General features: G+C 37.6%; 1 protein-coding gene across 3 annotated transcripts in view; it reads right to left on the reverse strand.

Moving 5' to 3' along the window:
* The window catches only part of fam13b (family with sequence similarity 13 member B), a 53867-nt gene that overhangs the window by 27053 nt on the left and 3451 nt on the right, over positions 1-23363 (reverse strand). For all 3 annotated transcript variants that reach the window (XM_058649149.1, XM_058649147.1, XM_058649148.1), the window contains exons 2-7: positions 14709-14856; positions 12324-12530; positions 9929-10141; positions 8721-8898; positions 8219-8363; positions 901-1028 (exon numbers count right to left, since the gene is read on the reverse strand). In XM_058649149.1, the coding sequence (XP_058505132.1) occupies positions 901-1028; positions 8219-8363; positions 8721-8898; positions 9929-10141; positions 12324-12489 (830 nt within the window). In that variant the 5' untranslated portion in view covers positions 12490-12530; positions 14709-14856. The remainder of the gene's footprint in view (positions 1-900; positions 1029-8218; positions 8364-8720; positions 8899-9928; positions 10142-12323; positions 12531-14708; positions 14857-23363) is intronic.

Raw genomic sequence — 23363 nt, forward strand, 5'->3', positions numbered from 1 at the left:
TTAAGAAATAATACAAATAATTGTGTGATTCCAAAAATTAAACCATCAGAAAAGAAAGCTGTCCTGTCCCCATATTTTTAGAAGCATTATTAACTTATTTGTGCACTACGACATGACAGACCCTCTCTTGTCTCTTAATGCTCGAGATTACTGTACATGGTGTAAAATGTGGAGGTGTCTATATACAGTAGTCTGGGTATCGTGCTCAGTAATCAAGTTAAAAGGAGATCAGCAGATTAGAAGAACCAGACATCACCGTGTTCCTGCAGGGTATTGAACTCTGGTCCTCAGCTCTGTAGCGACACTCGTTATCTTGTGTACGTGAGTGTCTCCATGTGCATGTCAGATGCTTGTCTTCTGATTGGGAACCAGCTAATGATCAAATCATCAGAATCACACAGGATCTTTAAGTGCGGCCAAGTGGAAAGTGCTGTAACTGTGACATTTTAAAATGGATTTAATCTGCTGCCATTAGCATGCAATAGAAATTAGTTCTGGAAAAGCCACCAATTATTGCCATTAATTAATTAAGTTGTTACATTTGGCTTCATGAGCTGTGGTGGGGTGAGCATCATAACTCAAAGTGTTAAATATGTGACCCAAATTTATCATCTAGAAAAGTCCAGGTAACTTTTCCGACGCACGACTGAAATAATCAGTAGATGAGTGCTATGTAAATCTGCATTACACAACAAATAAAAACTGTGTAAGCCATAGCAGTAGAAAACAATGCAACCAAATAATTGCTTCCTCAAGACAGTAAACTCCATATCTGCAATGTCCAGGTTTTTAAATCTGGGCCTTTGGTCACATGCTATGAGCTTTATCCTCAGTCCCCTTGTGAAATGGCTCAATATTTCTTTCATAAAAATATGAAAAAAAAGAGTACTTATATCTCACCTGGCTGCAGGGCTGTCATCAGCGTGAGTGTGTTGTGGTGAGTCGGAGGAGGAAGGACCCTCCTCCCCGTCCTGAGGCAGCTCTTCACATTCTGCCTCACACTTGTCATCATCCAACAGCTCTGTGATCTGAAGACAGAAATAGAAAAGGTCATTGCGAAGGTTACCACTAAATATTTCCATTTAAAAAAAAAAGAATATATATATATATATGTATATTTATATATGTATATATAATAAAAGACGGGAGATTTTCCCTTTTAAAAGGGTAAAGAAATAAATGCAGCATTAGAATCAAATGTTAGTAAACCCCCATATTTACAATTACATTTAGCAGCCTGAAAACAGACATTAGAGTCCTGTTATCGTAAATATGACCCTTTTTTTAAGCTTTCAATCCTGTTTTAGGCAAAAAAAAAAGTGGTATCAAATAACCTGTCATGTTGTACATTACTGATTTGCAGGACGCATGTGCGAGATAGGACCAAGACATTACAGTTTGTGCCGTCACACATATAAATAAAAAGGAAGCCAATCGGTAACACACTGACACCACAGATACGATGGGGAGAGATAAAACTGTAATGAAATAAGGAAAAAATTAAACATTTATATTTTTGTGGAAGAGTGAGAGATAGAGGGGGATGAGCTTGAAGAGCAGATGAGGGAGAGAAGAGGGAGGGGATGAAGGGCTTAAAGTACGGTTCAGTGGTATATCATTTTCATGGTGACTTAGCAATGTACCCATACATGACAGTCACATTACAAATTACGTAATAGGCTAAAGAAACCCACCACGATACACCATCACATCTATTTCAGCGCTCAACATACAAATAAAACATTTAATTACAGATGTTACACACATTCTTTGAGCGATATTCAAGGTAGACTTGTACTGCAACAAACATATTTTAGTGTGGGTGATATATAAATATTTTTTTTTTTTTACAGTTTCAAGCCTCTATTATCTAAAGAGGAAAGTGCAATATTACAGAGAGAAGCCCAACAGTTCCTATATTGAGCAAGCACTTGGCAACCATGGAGAGAAAAAAACAAACTGCTTTAGTTTGCGGAAAAAAAATCAGTGCATAATAAAGGAAGGCAGCAAGTGTCTTAAATTGATTTTCACACCATATATAAATACATATAGTTATATAGCTTAACCCTAGTTTAAAGTCAGAGGTAATGGCCCTGAATTAAGGGAGTGAAAAGGGCATAAAAAGGGTGGTGAGAGCCAGAGGGAAGAGAGGAGTAGGGAGTGATGGAAGGCACAAAGTAATGAATCTGACACTAAGAGAGAGGGAAGGAGGGAAAGCAAGGAGGCGAGGGGAGAGGGAGAAGGGGAAGGTAAACGCGCGGGAGAGAGAGAGAGAGAGAGGATTAAATATGTAGACAGAAATAACTCATCATAATTCAGACAGCTGACAGGATGAGAACAAGACACACAAACAAGAATCATTGAGCTGGAGTCCACCGATGACCAACAACTTTTTTACTCTTATTAAAAACAGATATTTTTTTGCTACTTAAATTCAATATCAACCAACAGAAGCTTCATCATCATCACGCCATTTCTACCATACCTACCAAAACATAACTGGGGGAAAAAATCTGTTAGAAAATGGGGTTAAAAGGTCACCCTGTCCTTTCCTCTACTCTCTCTCTCATTCTCTCTTCTCAACAGCAATCCCATCTGCTGCTGTCACTGTGTTGTCGCTATGGAAACATCGCCCTTCTGAGGGCTACGATGGGCTGTCAGGAATTTCTTGCATCGCCATGAGCAGATTAGGAAGGATGAGTCACAATATGTGTGTTTGTTTGTGTGTGTGCCTACTGTGATGTTCATCTTTGCATGCAGTGGCCATTCAAATATTAGCTAAATTAAGAGATGATAAGAAAGATGAAAATAATTATACATTATGACAAGTGCACACGCCACCCTTTACAGCCCTTGTGCAATAATAATTACTATTAAAGGGGCCACAGAATAATATATACCGTTTATACTAATTAACAGAGATAAATGCGTAATATGATCATCAGACAGTGGATCTAAGATACACGTCTCATTCCCACAACAACAGAGGAAGTTGGGATTGAAAAAATAAATAAATTTGACACAAAGTCGACATCAAAGTCACTTCCTTCAAAGAAAATAAAAGCCCTGCACTGCTCTTCACTGTGTTCCTGTTAATTATAACAAGTTGTAAGAGTAAAAGATCTGAAAAAAATTGTACATTAAAAAAACCTCTGTAATAGGATGTGAGTTAAACAAATCCAGCAGCATCATAATGATTTTAAGTGTATTCTTTATTTGACCAAGTGGGAAAAAACCGAGTGAAACAGCCCTTTAAATATATTATAATTATTTTATCTGTATGGCATTTGTCTTAACAACTGAACAGAGCACTGAAATGATCAAGGCAAGTCTGACCTCCCCATCATTATGTGAACTGTAATGAAAGCCATTCTCTTGTTACAAGGAACAAAGGATACCATGAATACAACTAACTATACACCAGTTTCAAAGGACACATTCTATCAGGGCCACTGATCAGTGATGTGGAAGACTGAGTCTGGATATCGCTTTATATAAAGGAGTCGATTTGTGTAGATGGACTGAAGAGGCTGACATAAAAAAAATACAGAAAGCATGTATAACTTAAAGTATAGACTTGAGCATACATGCACACACATATATACATATACACAGTGCTAAGTCCTTGTGTATGTTTGATACATAAGTAACTTCACTCTGTATAGTCTGGATGTGTGTGTACTAGAGTGGGTAAAAGCACAAGCTAAAAAAACACCCTGGAAGAAAAGGTTGTGAGCTTCACCTTGGTTTAGAGGTTTCGTCCAAAACTGAGAAAAGAACCGTAGTGTTAGTGAGCCAAGGGAAAAGAACATTGGCAACTGACATTAGTTAAACAGGCCCTTTAACAGTGACCTAAATCGGTGGTTTTTAAGGCTCTTAACTACACTTGTCTGTATTCTGCTGCTAGATCAGGCATCACCAATACGATTGATGTGGATTCTGTTTTTTTATAATAATAAATTCATGTTGTTGTGGAGCCTGAACTTGTTTTTTTTAGAATCTGAGAATAAAAAAAATAACTAAATGTGTGTGTAAGACTCATTACCACTGAAGACAAATCCTCTGGTCTAACATTCCTGCAGTGAGTGAGCCATGTGATGCAGCTCTCATCCTGTCAAAATGTGTTGGCAACTGATTTACAGACGTACATTCTTCAACCACCCAAAGTAAATATGACAACAAACTGGCTGTGTGTTTGAAGATAAAAATGTGTGTTCATACTATCTGTCCAACTGCAGAGATTATAGTATATATCGTCATGGCTGCCCAACTAGGCCATCACCTCCTCCTTTAATAAATCCATGCTCCAACTCAAACGGATTACTATAATTATATATATATATATATATACATATATATATGTATATATATATATATATACATATATATATATATACATATATATATATATATATATATATATATATATATGGATATATACACATGTATATATACATATATATATATATATATATAATATATATAATTCACCTGACAACATGCAGGATGTTTACTGCAGCTGAACACATAACATCTGGTAATTAGCCCATTCACCCAGTTCTAAATAACATGGCTGAGCTCCAGATGCACTTGACTAAGTTGGCACAGGTGAAGAAGGTGAGCCCATTCTGATTCCTGTTTCTGCTTAGGGTTAAACAAACTGTTCTGGAAAAGTAAGGCTATGATTAACAGACTTATTAATTTAGCGGAGAGGCCGCCAGCAGTCCTCATACATCCTGCTTACTTTGTTTATCTGATAACAGAACGGGTTTTGGACCATCCAGACATCCATTTACACGCAGTAAAATATGGATTTGTTCACACGTGACGTGATAGAACATTTACAGTAAGAACATACAGGAGGACAGTGGTGATGAGTTTGTCTTGGATACTCAACTTGAAGTTGTTGTGCCTTGTGAGCCCCAGATTCACACTGGCAGGATTAATGGCATTAAATTAATGGCCATGAACTTTGTGTAATGAAGTTTATTATTTAAAGTGGGGCTTATGAGGCACAGGCCTATGAATCATTGGCCAAATGATCAATTCTACAAGCTATACCTTGTTTTCTCTACAACCGAGTAAACAGTAGCCCCAAGAAAAGTAGTAGTATTTTTAAAGACACAAATATCTGCTGTTCTTTAGGTTCTTATATTAATTTGCAATAATAGACACTGAATTCAAATGTCATTGTCACGTTGAAATTTAAAGACATGTGGAGGACACATATGGTGCTACAAATTGCAGGACTTTCAAAAGTAATTGGACACCTGGATATTGAGTGCGTATTGGGCCGCTGTATGCCAATTCACCATCTGTTCATACGCAAAGATAAAATGCATAAAATAAGAAACTTTGGGCATTGTGTGATCAAGAAGCTTGATTTAATTGATGTAAAGTTTCATACAAGACTATTTATTATCATGTACATTATTCTGGCAAGGACTAAATAGTAAAAATGTGTTAATATCCACACACCTGTGCTTTGGAGTATATAATTTAAAATGACAACATGTGAAGTGTTTTATTATGACTACAAGGTGTAGTCATAAGTGTGTGTACAAGTACACTCAAAGGAAATGTGTGCCGAGGAATCAAAACTGACTCCAAGTAAAACCAAAAACATCACAAAAACAAACACACCAACCTAACCCTATCAAAGCAACAAAAACAAGCCTCAGCTAAGTTTTATTCTCATCCAAATAACATAATTCCACCAACACTTATTTTGCCAACAAACAAAACAAAATCCAGCTTGGCACTTCACAGCGTTCACTGACCCTGCCAGCCTCAGCGAGTTTCACACACTCTGTTAAAACCCTGCATTAGAATGTGTTTTGTATGTTTATTTTTAAGATGATTGCATTTACATCTGGAATTAATACATCTCCGGTCTCTGCACTGAGATCTAGCTGTGAATATTCTCCCCAGCTCGTCTTACATCTGACTCTAATTTAAGACACTAAAGGAGATGGCAGGCACCCTGATGTGTGTTTACTTATCATTTCATCTCCATCAACAGGGGCTTTAAATATTGTGAGGAATCTGGAGATGTGTTCACTGGTTGATGGCTCCTCTAGCTGCAACTACCTTGCTGGTTTGGAACAGTTGGACAACATATGTTTTCCCTACCATGTAGCTGTAGCTTGACAACATTATTGGCATTTACATTTAACCAATGTATTCCAGCTGGATGTATTTACACCTGTACTTTAATGTAATCATACTCAAGGTGTTCACAGTTTACACCCAAAGAGGCCACAAAAGATTGTTTTATTTCTTATTTCTAACCTTCCATCCTTCACGTCATTTCTTCATATAAAATGAAAATGAAATTAAAATGTGTTGCGAGTTTTAATCCTTTTTAATTTCGTCCGTGAGAATGTTTTTATTTATTCTAAAGTCTACTTCAAGGCTTAACTGAAAACATGAATCATGTGTGAGGGGGAGATAATCCCCTTCATGAGTGTGTTGTTCACAGAGAGCCATCCCCATGCAGTGCAGGGGCTGTAGGTGTGAGTTCCATGGTTACATCATCACCGGCTTCTTTTCTTATCCCTCCCTCCCCGCACCATCTCTCCCTTTGTTTCTTCCTCTCTCTGCACTGCCATTTCTCCCCCCATCTACCTGTCTGCATCTCTCCCTTGATGAAAAAAAAAACAATTTCAGCGTTCAAATGATTTGTTTTTATAGCTTTCCCTCAGTCTGCTTCTTTCTCTTTCATTCTCAGTCATCTGACAACCAGCCAACAACATTTACAATGGCAGAAAACAACCAAGTAAGATAAGGAAATTAAATTAGGAGAATTAAATTCAATGAGTTGCATGGAAGAGTGTTTTTTTTTTTTTTACAACAGTTAGTAGCTGTACTGAGCTCAATTTCAATCCAATTAGCTTTCTTTTATACACTGCAGCTTTTGTAAGAGCTTAGCGTTACAATAAATGAGATAATAATGACAATAAAAGCAAAGTCAAAACAGAGTTTCTTGGTGTAGTGTAAGTAGAGAACAAAGAAAATGTCACTGGAATTTTTTTAAATGGTTATAAACGGAATGGATCTGTGAAACAAATGGGTTAAAGCAGACAAGAAGAGTCCAGGATTGTCTTACTGTTGAAGTAGTGGTGAGTTTGAGTTGGGAAATGCCTTTGCACTCATTTAGGCTGTCTGTCAATCTGGAATTCTTTGAGCCTATATTTGTTTGCACACTTCAGAAAAACATATAAAAAATATAATATATATAATATATCAAGTGTGGATACATTCATATAGAAGTCGGAAGAATCGGTCTTCTGCAAATCTGTTATTATGGCCATGTTTGTCTGTTTGTTCCCCGCAATGCAGGTGCCAGTTTGCCATGTGATGTTAAAAGTATAATGTTGTACCACATCTTTAATCCTTCCTTTTTATTACAGAAGGATTTATCTGGGTTCACTAAATGTTCTCTTGATGTATTCTCTGAATCTCACCCCTGACCTTGGCAGAGTTAAATGCCACATTCTAATATTTGGACGTCATTATTGAGGAGGTAAAACCCATCCAAGAAGAATAAACAAAGCTGATTTTTATATGTTTTATAACTCTGGACGCCTTCGCTTTTATGTTAAGAATGTTAACAGTGAATTTGTGGATTTACAACAGTTTCTGAGCAAACATACATTGTCAGATTGTATATTTTTCCATCATTTTTATTTTTATTCTATTTATCACAATATATCATAGGTTCAAAGCAATTGGTCACGTGTACAGTGGAGTTATAGACTAAAAAAGGAAATATAGATGATCTAAAACAGATTAAACAAACACATTTTACTGATAAGGGGAACACTGAACAACAGGAGAGGAGAACTGATGTGAAGCCTACAAACATGCAGCCCGATTTAGAAATGTTTATAATCATCAATACAAAAACACAAAACAGAATGTACACGTCTGTGATGTCTATGATATGAAAATGAATTCTATGTACAGTATAAGCAGATGGTGATTCACAAAACAGACCTTATTTTTGCTGTTATAGCAACCCCTGACTCCACACATGATGCCCGTTTCCTACAAGCAATATTATCTGTCAAAGTTGTTGTCCCTGCTGTGTAAAGCTACACAACAACAAACAGGAAATGCCAAACCGGAAGTCTCTCTACTGACATGTTTCTGACATGTGTCTATAAAAGAGACATAGAATAAAAAGATTGTAATAGACAAAGGAGATGAGCTGTACCTGTTCGGTGATGGAGCTGTAGTCGTTGGTAGTAGAAACATCGTCATCCTCCGAGTCAAACAGGCCCTCCTGGTTGTCCAACAGTTCTGCCAGGACTCTGCTTACCGACTCCTGGTCCCGGATGTCCTCTCCTTCTGTTGACAGACTAGAAGTGGAGGACAAAAACAGCTGTGTTAATCAATGTTGTCAATTCTAGGTAGGTGACATTTCCTGTGTATAACTGTGTTACACTGCCTATATGTGCCTCTGTAAATTGAATTCCTTCTTGATCACAATAAAAATAAGTACCTTTAGCTATACTGGCAGGCTGTGAGTCAAATCTGGACTAAACATCTGTATGGATTCCAATGTGAATCGATGTAAAATTTCATCAAAATCAATTTCTACCAGTATTACAATTGTGTTTTCTTGATATATATATAAAAAAGTTTTGATTATTTTGAAAAAACAAAACAATGATTCTGTTAATCTATTGTTAGGTGGCCCTGTGCATGCATCTTACTGGAAGATGTCTGGTCCGAAGACGGCGGCCAGCGCCCCGACGTTCCAGCTTTCCTGCTGAAGAGATGCAACGCTGGACAAGAAGCGGCAGAGGAAACGCAGCAGGCCGTAGTTGAGCTGGGGAAGCTGCTGCAGCAGGTACTTCAAGTTTCTACACAACTCCTCCTCACTGCTGTAATCTGAGGATGTTTAAAAAAGACAGAGAACTTGTGGTTATCATTGTATGCGGATATTAACATTTTAATTAACTTCATTGTACACCTCTTTCTTAGTGTTACAACTATTATTAGCTTCGCTGGAAAAAGGGTGTTGGTTTACGGTTACTACTAGTACGAGTACACTTTACACATGCTGTGGTTTATGTTCCTACATAGATTTTTCTTTTCATTAATGTAATTGGAGATGCTCTTGAGTAAATTATAGGTCACCCAGTACTTTGTATCCCTTCACAGTTGAAACACAAACATATTTAAACAAAGAGTGCAGAGACCGATAGGATAGTGATCAATACTCAAAAAGGTTAAATTAATTCAAATAGGAGAAGGAACTTATTATCTATTCATTTATGAGAGGCAAACGTTTTAGAACATCATTATAAATTAAATGGAGAACATGTAAAACCTCCCTACTGCTATAATCTGCATGACAGCAACAGGGGAAACACTCCCACGAGAAGAGGATTAAAGCAGATTATCACGGACAGAAACTAAGATAGGGCAAAATGGAGAAGGAGTGATATAATATAGATAACACCCAATAAGCTAATACATAATATTACCTATTCTTTTGTTGATTGATTCATAAATCTGATTACTAGTAATGGTATGATACCATGAACGAAATATTCCAAAGAATCATCAATTTACATCAGTGTTTCCCATTATTTATTTACTGAGATTGTGATGGCCAATCACAGGTCAACACTTAAAAAGGTGTCCAACGTAGTCACAGCTATGATATACCAAATTGTAATGCTTGGAATTGCTTCTGTTTTTGTGCCTGGACATTTGGTCAGTTGAGGCACTGACCACTACATTTTCAATACTATCAACCTCATCGGGATTTTGGCAAAGAAAAAATATAATTTTCAGCAGCACATAAAAATTAAACAAGGCAACAAAAGGGTTTGATCAGTCCATCAAATGAGGGTAGAGTGAGTCAGCCAAGATAAACATAAGATACATAACAGCAATAGGAGTTGTCACACACCTTGGTGTAGCTGTAATATGTGTCCCTGTATCGCTGTTGGAATAACGGGCTCAGGAAGCTCCTGCAGGAAGAGTCGGAGCAAACTGACCGCTGATGCCAGGTCAGCCTCCTTCTCTAGTTCCACCTCTTCGCCGCTGTCGTAGCGCTGTCTCAGCCAATCCACGCGCTCTGCGTTGCCATTAACCAGGAAGAGACCTTCCAGGTCCAGATGGCCTGACACAGGAATAATTACATGGTCAATTACATTACATTACATGTCATTTAGCAGACGCTTTTATCCAAAGCGACTTACAATGAAACTGAGTACAATCAGCCAGGGGTTGATTGTTAATATATCCAGTTTTAATATACTGGATCGTTGTTGTTATTTTCTGAGCTTGCTTTGATTATTAACCACACATCCTTGTTTTTAAAACACCACACCAGACAGCAGTATGAATAAGTGTGAAAACTCTTCTAGCTGACCCATCCATAATTATAAAGTGCAGAATATATCTTCATAAGTGCCTAATTCCTTAACTGTATTGAAATAAAAGACGTATGACCATACTGTGCAACACCAGTAAGTGTTGGTGATCAGTGAGGCAGACAAGTTTTTCCTTAGATTTTTAACACGTTTTCTGTTCACCTTGCATAATATTGTTTGTATTGACACATGAACATTTTTGTGTTTTCTGCAGACGCAACCACAATTTCTGGTTGTACTTTGACAATTTTTGATTAGATTTATATACATTTAAATTTACATCAGGAAAGTACATATTTGAGAAATATCTCTGCATCATAAAATTCCTTGTCTCATATTTAATACTCCTTTTTACTTTTGTGGAACATCATACCAGAGAAACGCTATGTCTTAAAAGAAATTAGTCACTTTTCACACCAGAATGTCAAGTAGTGTCAACAATGCCTGTGTGTGGACATAAATGCTTTTAGTCGCAGACTTTTGAGTAATAATTTGCTTGAAAATTTAGTTGAGGAAGACAATAAAATATTTTTAAACATTTAGTCCCTCTTCAGACAAAGTAAGGCATTTAATCTGTCACAGATGCCACAGCTTTGGTCTGACACGCCTTTGGTCGCTTTAAATTTTCCATCTTTGCCCTACATCCAATTATCTTTTCGCCTCATATCTTCAACACCCTGCTTCTACAAAAACCTCGAGCATCACACACACACAAAAAAGAGAGATTAAAGCCTTTTCACTGGCTCAATAACTTCTAGACTGGCAGCACTGCTGCTGCCAACAGAGCCCCGGGGGAATTAAGGACATATTACATAACCTCATGTGGCCGAGCAGCCCCAGGGTCAAATAAAACCACGGCCTGCTTCACTGGTCACTTGAGGGGACACTTCTTTCCAGTGCCTGGAAAAAAGCCACTGACTTGACAGGTTTTACAAGAAAATGTCTTTGTTTTGAGACTGACCATGCTTCCTGCATGATGGAAAAAGGTTTTTTTCCAGTGATAACCCTGTCATTGCAGATGTACTGTATGTTTCAGTGTGTACTGTTTTAATCCTGGGGGCAATTAAAATCAAACACATATTTATTATTGTCCAGAATAATTTTTATGGTTCCGTTGATGTGCTTTAAAATCTGAATGTTAATTACTTGTTTGTCTTCTACTATTGCAAGTAATTTATTGACTTTTCATTATTTTTACTTCATTTGCATAAAACATTTAAATGACCACTACTATAAAAAAAGGAGAAGGTTCTAAATGAACGTTTATGAGCTATTTACTCTAATAGGAGATGTACAGTAATTTTGCACAGACAATATAGAGAATGGAATTTCATTAAACTAAATGAAGTTATTTTAAAAATTTAACTAATCGGAATGAAGGAATCCAGTCCTTTGAGGTTCACACCAACAATGCATTTTTGACTCAAAAAAGTCAGACATTGTTTTGTAGGCAGCACCATTAACAGATCATTTCTGGCTTTGGCTTGCAAGTTAATTGATGGCATAGATGATGGCAAGTAACTATTTCTATCCTCTCAACCTTAAGAGCAGAACATCTGAAACTGCTAAGAGAATGACCTAAGGAGATTCCTAGCTCCATTGTTAAGCTCTTGTGTTTTCACAAGTGGGATCTGCAGTTGACAGAATTGTTTTGTAACGAGGGAGGAAGCAGACCTGGTCTACCAGTATGGTTTAGCATGGTGGAGCATTCAGAGTTCATCTCATCACATAACCTGGATCTCCACTCATGATATATTGGGGTATACTGTGACAGCAGGTCAACAGCAGCTGTGCCTACGTGTGTCCGAGAATAGACCTTTCGCAGATGGTGCGTGCAGTGGAAGCAGCCGCAGAAGCTGCTTCGAGGAGCAACATACTACATGCTTGTATGTATATTATCTTGGCTCTGTGTGAGTAGCGATCACTCACCATGCTCCTCGATGTAGTCGACGATGTCTTTCACCAGCGCAGGAACCTCATGGCCATTTATTGTGTGTGTGCGTGACACCTCCTCCAATGGAACGCCAAAAACACGCGTGGTGCAGGCTGAGCTCCCGCCCTCATTGCCTGGCAACAGAGACACGCTCTTCCTCATGGCCTCCTCCTCCTCACCACAAACCCGCCAAGACCTCACGTCTTTAAAAAAAACAAAGAGAAGGAGATAGGACAAAATTATTATTTTTTTTAAATAAGAGCTTTAGCAGTCTGACTAAGAAAAACATCAAAAACATCAGGAGAGAGGAGGAGGAGAGGGACAATATGATAATGATCTGCAGAAGCTTTAACACCTTTTACACTTCAGCTGTGGAACTCTTTGCCTTAATATTGTAGGCAGGCAGTAATCATCATAATTTAAAAATGCTCCACTTTTTATATATGGTGTAGTTTTTAATTTTGGTTAAATTGATATTTGTAGTTACATTTTATATTCCTCTGGTTTGGCAAGATTGTATACTTTGTTTTGGCTAGATTTTACGACTCAGTTTCCCACTTTCATTACTAATTTTATTCTAAAGCACCATATGAATATTAAGGTGCTATATAAGTAAATTTATTATTTAATTATTGATCCTTTAGCAGGAGGAGGAGGCGCGCATGGGTAACTAAGCACAATTAACCAAAATTATGTGGCAGCAGTACAATCATGCACAGGGACATGAGAAGTTTTAGTTAACATCTGCATTTAATTAATCATTTAATTATCACTTTAAACATTCCCAGTTTTGGGATCAACAAAGTACGATCCAAAGTCTATCTTTGCATCCATCCGTCTATAAAAATGATGTGGGGGAAAAACAGCAAGGCAGCTGCTCTACAGAAACACCTATTTGCAGAGAAATGTCAGAGTGGTTTGAGCTGACAGAGAGGCTTCAGTAACTCAGATAACTACTTTTTGCAACTATGGTGAGCAGAAAAATACCTAAGAATGCACATGTCAAGCCTCGAGCCAGATGGGCTTAAACAGCAGAGGACCACATCAGGTTTCACTACATTCAGCCAAAAAAATTAAAGCTGAAGCTGCAATGGGCACAGACTCATCAGGATTTGACAGACGAAGGTTAGAAAAATGTAACCTGGCCTTATGAATCTCACTTTCTGATGAGAAACACAGATTGTACCGTCAGAATTTATCACACAAGTTACATTTAATTTACTATGCTTCAGTTGTTACAGCATAGCATAGAAACAAAGTGGTTGCATGAAAATGACTATGGGTTCACTGAACGTGGTGGCCTCTGCATTCATTTGATCTATATTTACAAATGGGATGTGGTAGAAAATTAGATTTGCATGAACGGGCAGCTGAAAAAGTTGAGCAGAAACTATAAATCTTTTGGACATCTTGTGCATACAACACTAGAAATAATGAAGGCTGTTTTTAAAAGCAGTGTGAAAATGAAGTATGATTTGCGCTCCTTACAAAGACGCGTTATGGGTGTACAGTATATTTACGGTGCGTTAAATGTTTGCGTTTGAGAAAGAGTAAAGTCTATAATTCTGTCACCATTGCACATAGATGGGCAGTCAGAGTTTCTAAGACAGAGAGTTTAAGAGACAGTGAGATCTATGTTTATACAACAAAAAGGCTCAAGTAAAAAGCATTGTCATGGATGTGCTGCTGCTATTAGCAGGGATAAGGAAGCAGGTGACCCATCTGAGACAAAAGACACTGTTACTACTTAAACATTAGTGATCTTGGACAAATGCCTTTTCTTCTAATACGTATCCAGTTGTCTGTTGCTTAATCATCATTTAAAGCGGTGATTATAATCCAATTTCTAACCTATCAATTCAGCTTTTATATATTCTAATTTCATCATTCTTTATTGCAAAGGAGAAACTGTCAGTGGAATAAAAAAATCTATTAAGCTCGAACAGAGGAAGGCAAGAAACCGCAACCATCACTTCTATTTTAAGCCTGACTTTGATGATGGTTGTTTGGTGAGTAATCTGAATGGAAACAGTGGTAGATGGCATCCAGTCTATTCAATAAGGAGGAGGAACATGTTTACCAGAAAATCTATACTGAAAAAAAAAAAAAAACAAACATTACCAGTATATCTAAAAAGACAATTATATTAGTGCTGGGTGATATGTGCAAAATGTATTCACAATGCCACGTTTAAAGATATGTGTGAAACTGTAGAGCAGTTGAACATTACCTCACAAAGCACAATGAAATCATGGAGTCACTTTTCTACTTTTTCTTTTTTTTAGTGGGTTTTCATCAAAATGGGTGAGACGTTTCCTTGACTTCACCTGGTTCACTGTTTTCTCTGCTCTGCTGTCAGCTCTGTCTGTTTGTGTACTCACCGTGAAGCAGTGAAAGTGTGTCCTATCCTCTCCTCCCCTGGCCAGTAAACCACTGAATCATCTATGGCTGCTTCAGGTTGTGGCAGAAGATGAGCCGGTAGTTCCTCATTGACGGACCGCTAATCCCTCGAGCAGGATTCCCTAGTAGCTACACAAGGCAGAGACAGAGGAGAGAGAGAGAGAGACTATTAAAATCCCATAAAGAAAGTACAGGCCATGTTTTTTAACCCCAGATCTTAAGAAATCTTGGCACTCATATAGCTCTGCAGTAAATAACACATATCAAGCTGTGGCTCATATTTATAGGACAATAGTTCATCATGTTAACATACAATGACTGTTTACGATTCTTTATTATAATGGCTACATACAGCAAGTAGTTATAAGCAACTGCAACAGAAGGAATCACACATGAAAATGCATATTAAACTGTATGTTAAAAATCAGGTAAACTGTGAGACAACAAAAAACAGAACTGCAAAGATGAAAACAAAGCAAATATGTGGACTCTAATTACAACCATGCTTGACATTTTGATTCTAAAATCACAGTCGTGGTAAGACATGACTTAGAAGTGAAATCGTTTTTGGCCAAATGGTGACTCACCACAGGACACACCCTGTCCAAGACAAACAAGCCTTCACACTAAAGAATGTCACAGAATCAAACCAATTAAAACTCATTATTTGTCTTTCCATTGAGATGATACAACAAGCCAGATTTATTCACAAACTAAGACTCTCTTTTTGAGCTGTCAGGTTGCCCGGGAGTCTACAAACAAAGCTACAGCACTGTGAGTTTGCATATGTCCTCATACATGTCTGTGCATGTCCATCTAAAGCAAAGTGTCACTTTGAATCAGACTACGTGAGGCTTACGTGTTAATTGCTGCCACTTCAGTGCATGCGTGCGCATACAGATAGATGTTTCACAGATACTCAACACCTGAATGAAAACAAGTCCCTCACTTAAAGCAAAACAGTCACCTGAGACGGTCAAGAAAAAAGTTTATCTATGAGATAAGATTGTTTATGAATATGCCTGTATGTGCCAAGAGTTGACACGACATATAATGGGTAACTTTGTGTGTCCTTGCATGTCCTAGTGCACATGGAGAGAGAAACAGTACTTTGAGGCTGTCCATGAGGGCAAAGCTTCAAATGGCTAGATAGTAAAATATTAACACAGCTTTACTTTTGAGCGTTACAGACGAAGAAAGATTCTGAAATATACAAGGAATGAATAACACAGCAGAAATAGATTAACTCATCAACATAAATTAAGTTATAACTTAAGTTAGATATAACCATGGAAACCCGAGATTAAAATTTCCACATGAAAATGAATACATTGAGGAAGTCAATAGTCAAAGAACCACACAGACAGTCATGTTTTTGTGCCGTCAAATCCATGATTTTCTAAATCTAAATAAGTAAGAAAATGACTGTTACTAATAAATATATTATATTAATTCACCATATTGACCCCTTGCCCTGCTCTGTCACACACATGATGAAGAATAAGCTGCAGGTAAACCACAGCCATTAATATGCACACATGTACCTGATTGCGCATGGACAGGTTCCGTGCTTCCTCTCTTTTTAGAACAAGTCTCTCATTCTTCCTTTTCTGTTAGAAAAACCCTCTGTCCTCATGCACCTTCTTCCTTTCATTCACCCTCACGGTGCCTGTTAAACAAGCTATCTGACCTACTTAAGATAGTCTGCATTACCTCTGCCTCACGTGGAGTATAGGAGTATGAGCTGACTTAAGAAATATACAGATACCTTCACCTCTCAGTCAAAAGCATCTATTTTTACACAGTGTAAGATCACCAGTACTCAGCCCCGAAGGCATCTTTAATCAGCTCATATGACAAAGTAGCAGATCAATTCAAGCCAGAACCAAGCACTTGGTTTTGGCAACTATCACATGGAAATAAAACCATGTGATATGAAAGCAATAGATTCATTAAAATGCACACTCGGATAGAATTACTGAGCCCTTACACTAACATAAACTTTGAGCTTTTAACCATTTTTGCTGAATACAAAACCCAAACGCTTGCTGACATGAAGGTCACTGCAGATGTATATAGCCAAGGCTGCTGATAAATTCTCACATTTTAATAGCTCCAGAGGAGAATGAAACCACAGCAGTGTTAGGGAAATGCTGTACATTATGTTTACTTAGTCTTCAATCTTTCTAAAACACAGGCAGATTCAAGGCAACTGCTGGACCACACCAGTCTGCTCACATCATCTTTGTTTCGGTAACATCAAAATGCATTAAGAGGAGATTTGTTCAAATGTAACCTGTACAGTGTTATGACTCACTGCATCACAAACACTATGACTGAAGTAGGCAGGACAGACTCTGCTTACATGAAGGAAGTTAAGTCATAATATCTCAGTATTTAATCAGTGTGGCTTCCTTAGGGGGTTGTCATTTATCATTAATTGATGAGTAAATTAATTGTCAACTATTTGATAATCAAGTGTTTTTAGGAACAAATAATAAAACAAATAGCCACCCTCAAATAGCTACAACTCATCTGAACGTGTGCATTTGTTAGCCTCCAATTCCAAAACCCTTTCTTAAACCCAACCAAATATAAGAGTTTAAGCCTATTTAAAGGCTAGAGAAAACCTTAAACTACTGAAATAATTAATGTCACTCACAGTTACCTTAGTGAGCGATGATAAAGTTAACAATCACACTGCTACTGCTATGTTTTATCAGACAGTCCAGGACAGTGACACCATGAGATCGGTGCACTCGATGGTCCCAAACCAGCACCGTGAAAAAAGACCCTAAAAGGCCTCTGGTGAGAGGATTTGGTCAGTAATGGAACAGCCTAGAATGGCCGTGTGTGTGTTTCTTTCAGCATGTCTTAATCCCAGATATGCTTGACAACCTCAAGCTCAACAGTGTAATACATTGTTAGGATGGTAAATGGAGAAAGTTAAGACAGTGCTGTTAAGAGACAGAAAGAAAATAGGACTGAAACTTGAGTTCCATCGGGGAAAAGGGGACAGTGGAGACCACGAGAACAACTCATTTCAATTACAGGGCCACTCAAGAACCTGCAAGTGCATTTTTCAGAGCTAAATTTGTAATATGAAAGCGTCATGTGGGAAAACTCTTTAAAGAGTTTCATCATATTAGCAGAACATCAGAAAAATGCACTCACATAAAGACTTATTGGTAAGAAAGTGACAATAGTTTTTTTCTTCCCCAAACCAGCAAGTACTTGGTTTAAAACTGGAGTAGCTGACTACAACAAATGCAAAAGATTGCATTAAGACTATGGGACAATCTTGATAAGATTGAAGATAAAAGAGACAAAGATCAACTTAAAAATGTTTCAGAAAGAAACATTGCAAAAACAAACCTGCAACTATCACGGTCATCATTTAAAACCATGACGTGAATGTTAAAACACACAGCAACAGAACAAACATACTACAGAGAGATGAGATGACGCAACACTTGACCAAAAACTGGAACGACAATCCACAAAAATAAACTCTGATGTCTGAATAATAGTTAAGAGCCTTTTACATGCACATAAGAGCACAAAAACACTGTCATGTAATGATACATCTGTTATCTCCCAAAAGCCCCAGTTCCATCAAAACTAAGTGCACGATCAAAAGAAGGAACATATTCACACACAATTATAAACAACTCAGCATTTTTCCTCTAACTTGCATCATGTTTTTGAGAAATCTTCAAAAACTAAAAATAAATCAAAAGCACACTTTCATGACTGGCTAAACTGGACGGATAAAATCTGCTGCATTTGTAGAAACTGCTGAAATTGGAGGAAGTGAGAGAGAAAGTTTAGCCTGAAAGCACTCCCCCTTCAAAAGTTCAAACTGATCAGATTCCCTGAGTGAAAGCCTTCAAACCCTCAGGACAGTAAACATAGCTTAACAGAATGTATCTAGTTAGATTACACAAGATAAAACATTATTTGTTCACAAGAGAAACCATGATCTCCTGGCTAAATCTTAAAGATGTGGTGGGAAAAAAGCAGAAAAACACCTCTGTGCAAAAGAGGAACCCAGTGACCTCTGCCCTTTGGCCTGAAAATTCCATAAACACATCAGGGAGAGAATGTATGACTGGTACTTCTACATATCTGCACCATGTTAAGTTAAATAAAGACATTCTTCACACACAGATCCTGTGACCCTGACAGACTGACCGACTTCCTTGTTCTCTGCAGTATTAGCGTGACCTGACACACATTCACACAAGTAAATGCACACCCAAACAAAATAACACACATACAAATCATGAAAGTCAAAATCAGTTAAAGCCACTCCTGACATGTTAACTACAGAGACAGACTGTGGACTTTATCATCTTATCTGAGATGTAGTCAAGCCTTATCAGGTACAGATAATGAAAAGATCAAAGAGACAAAAAAAAACATGCAAGACAATCATTTTGACAGCTTTCAAGCCACATAATCGGACAGGAGAGCGTGAATACGCGGCTGCCAAAATGTAGTATTTATATCTATTTTAGAGGAAGTTTTACTTTAAAAGGAAAAGTCCATGGATTAATACTATCTCACCTCATGGAAACTCCCCTAAATGGATTAGAAGTAGTGTTGTATTTTATTTTTAAACTTTTAAGACTTTTAACTTAAAACAAACATTTTCATTGTAGTCTCGATGCTCCAAATACAGATTGTGTTAATTTGCAAGGAACCATTTAACAATCCATGCACAACCGGTTTAATATGAAGCAATTGTTTTATCTTCACCCAATATATCTGCTACACTGTTGTGCAGGTAATCACAGCTACTATTTATTTACATTTATGGCCATTCGTACTTTATTCTCACTTTTTTTTTTTAATTCATCCAGGCCAACCACAACCACTTATCTAAAATGGCCTGGATTTGATGGGATGAAACACAAACGCCATAGTGGCATTTTCATTTACAATGAGGATTTATTGTGGCACAGTGTGAAGCAGTCTTTCCAGACCCACTTGCAAATGTGAGGGGGAAAAACAAGAATACTGAGAAGGGTGAAAAAAGCTAATCCTAAAATTAGATTATCTATACATATGTATTCACACTGACCACTGGTACATAATACCCACATGCCAAAACAGTAAACATGTGCAAATGACAGCCTGTAGACTACAGTGCACCATTGAAGAAAATGCATCTCTGATTGAAACCCACAAACACAGAGAGAGAGAGAGATACAAACACACACCCCGAACAAATCCTGATGTTAAATGTGGCAGTTGACACAAAACCTGCCTGAGCACATTTTAAGCTGACTGCTATCAGAACTGAGCCATTTTCTCCAACTTGGCAGCAGGCCAAAGGTGGGGACTAATTATGAGGCCATTGTTGTCGAGAAACTGTTTGCAAATGTGGACGAGTTATGTAACTGTATTTTAATTTATCTGTGGGGTTTTAGATCTGCAAATATGTTAATATGAAAATAAATTGCCTTTAATCTGCATTCACATTTGCAACTATATTGAGTTGTAAATGTGTCTAAAAGTCCAGACAAAAGTGTCCATCACTATCATAAAAGGACAGCGTAATCAATAAATTCTACCAATAAAGATAATGGAATATATTAATGTAGAGTTGGAAGTATTGATTTGGATGCACACATTATCCAAAACCTGTAGTGCAGAGTGTTAGCATTTGTTTTGGAACAATAATTGCTTGTGTTGCTGGTCAAGTAAGCTGGAGAGCAAAGTTGCAAATACATAAATAAACAACAATAGAGGTAGAGAGACTGGCAGAGGAAGATCGTAAGAGCAGAGAGAAAAGGAGGTAACAGGATAAAAAGATCAAGTGGGAGGGAAATGGGGAGGCAGTGAATCCAGCTCTTGCCCTCGAGTCAGTAACAGCAGTTTACTGTCCTAGCCTAGTTAGAGCTGTTCCCTTCAGCCTCGCCCTGTCATTGATGAATTAATAACCACATCTTCAGAGGACATGGGCTTCTTTATACCTTGTCTCTTACCCTGAATGCACTAGCAAAATATTCCCTTTATTTATATGGAAGATATCACAGAGCTGCACAATGTGTCAAAAATTGATGATCATTGCGATATTAACATGCACAATGCAGACATTGCAAAAAAATCTCATACAGCTTGAACTGCAATAAATGTATGTTGTTTCTCATGCTGATTTTGTTAGGCCTGAACAATCAGACCACCAGGTATATATATATATAACTAAAAACAATTAGCTGAAATGTATTTGCAATGTTGACAACACATGTTCTATGACAGTAAAATGAACATCTGGTTCTGAAATATTTGTTAGCAATACAAACATATGGCATTTAACAATGTTACACTGCAACAATTAGCCAATTCATCAATTGGTTGTATGACAGAAAATTAACAAACAAAAATTATTTGTCTGCAGTCATTTTTGTAAATTTACAAATTTGGATTTCAATATTGTGTCTGGATGACATTTTTTCACTAGAAAGTAATTTCCTCAGCAATTTATCAAGAATATAATAAAAAAAAAAACATGTATACCAGTACAGCCAAAGCCTTCTGTTGCTATTGGTTATTTGTCAACACTCACTTCCACTGCCAGGGTGAAGTGCCCGTCTAAATAACATCTGCTGAAGGAGGAGTGGGTTTCCCTGTGCTGGTAAGCTTCCTGTCTTGAGCCTGCTTCTCTATACTCAAGGTTATCATAATCTGCCCAAGCCTTTCATGTCACTCTCCACTACATTTAGTACAAGGGCCTACATGACATGTAAGTGCTGTTAAGGAGAACCAGTACAAATATCCACTCTTTGCAAGCCTGCATGGCTGTGACACTGCAACAAGCTTTAACGCCTACACTGGAAACAAGTGAAACTCTGTGTATGCAACTGTGGGAGCGGAGGCAAAGCAGCATTTTGTTTGGGACATTTGCATAAAGTTTGCCAAGTTGCCATCTTGTTCTTTTAAGTTTTTTTTTTTAATCTGCCTATTGGATTAGGAAAGAATAAAAAGTGAAAAAAAAAAAACAGGAAACTGTCTAATTACATCAGCTGTCCTTAGTAAATTCCATGTGAAAATCGGCTGTACACTATATTTGCATGTTGGCTTCACAACATTTGCCAAATGGCCCTAATTTAAATAGTGTTTGGCCTTTAAATTAGGAAACCATTGTCCTTGTTTATCACAATGAATTTCAATATATTATAATACAAGCAGTGCATAATACACCCTTAATAATTATTTTGACATTTTTTACACTTTTTGTAATAATGCTTGTATAATCATTGCCAGTGTTCTATTCATGTCATACTGATTCACTTAGTGGCAAAAGTATGTTCAAAGGACGTTCCCTCTAACAACAAAGCAGTGGGATGTTCACAGTAGCATTAGGGGACCACTGAACAGGTGTGATCCCAACCTTCACAGAGCCTCAACTGCAACAATGACATTGGGTTTTATTGATTTAGTATTGATCTGTATCACCTCACCCTCTTGCTTCATCTCACACCGATGGAAATTTCCAGACCACTGCACATTGAACACCGAGCAAGAATGCTTCTTGTTGTCTTCATATTTTATACAACATACGAATTACAGCCGTGCAAGAGAGGGCATGGATGCAGGTCATGGCACCCTCTGCTGGACAACTAGATAATTACTTCACTCAGTCTGATACACTTGTAGGCTGCAGATTTTAAATGTATCCGAAATTTGCTGCACACTCGAAAATACAATGGTCTGGATGACTGAGAGAAGGGCATAGATGGAATGATACACGTCCCAGAGGTTTCTCATTGAAGTACAAGACAATCCCATGTGTCCTCTGTGCAGGGATACACTCACAGTGACAAAAAAAGGGCTAATCTGAGCATCAGTAAACATGCAGCTACACTGGGCTGCAAGGACAAATAAAGCTATTACATTTTCACTTTAGTGTAGTTTCATTGTCCAACAAGAAGCTTTCAAAAAAACCAGACAGTTATGTGTGCAAGTTTTGCAGTGACCAAGCTAATATCTGAAACCTCATTCAGGAGAATGACTCTACAAAAATGGCTATTATGACATGTGTGTGTAAAACTCTTACACTCTTCCCAGCATTCTGTCAAAGGTTTCAGGACATTAAATGTAAAGAAAAGAAGCTGAACATACAGTTTGGTAAGCTGCTTAATGTGGAAGTAGCTGATGTATCTGAAAATCTACAGTATGGAATTATTTAACTACAAAGCATATTGAGCTCAGAGGAAGTTCAGTTCAACAGCTGTCAGAAATTCTGTTTTTTTTCCCCAATATATCTCTGTTCGTGACAACCTCCTGCTGTGAGCAGTTCTTTTTAAAGCACTTGTGTAAGAACTTATTTTTTACTCAAGACTGGTGGACTGAAAGCTGGGCAACAAGATTCTAGTGGCATCATCATCCCTACCACCTGATCCGGCCATGGCATCGGTGGAAAGGGTAGAGCACTCAAGTGTTAAATAATTTGTGTCCCCAGAAAAGACAGAAAATTGAAAAGGTCCATTGTAACAAAGGTTCATTTACTGTGGACTACTGTGATAAGTTGACTTATGTTTGCCGGTCTACTCGTCTACTTAAAAAAAACCAGCACCTTTTGAGAAAAAAAGTATACAAGTATAAAGCTTGCTGCAGATGACACTGTG

Source organism: Solea solea, chromosome 14 (assembly GCF_958295425.1).
Source record: "Solea solea chromosome 14, fSolSol10.1, whole genome shotgun sequence".
Classification (NCBI taxonomy): Eukaryota; Metazoa; Chordata; class Actinopteri; order Pleuronectiformes; family Soleidae; genus Solea; species Solea solea.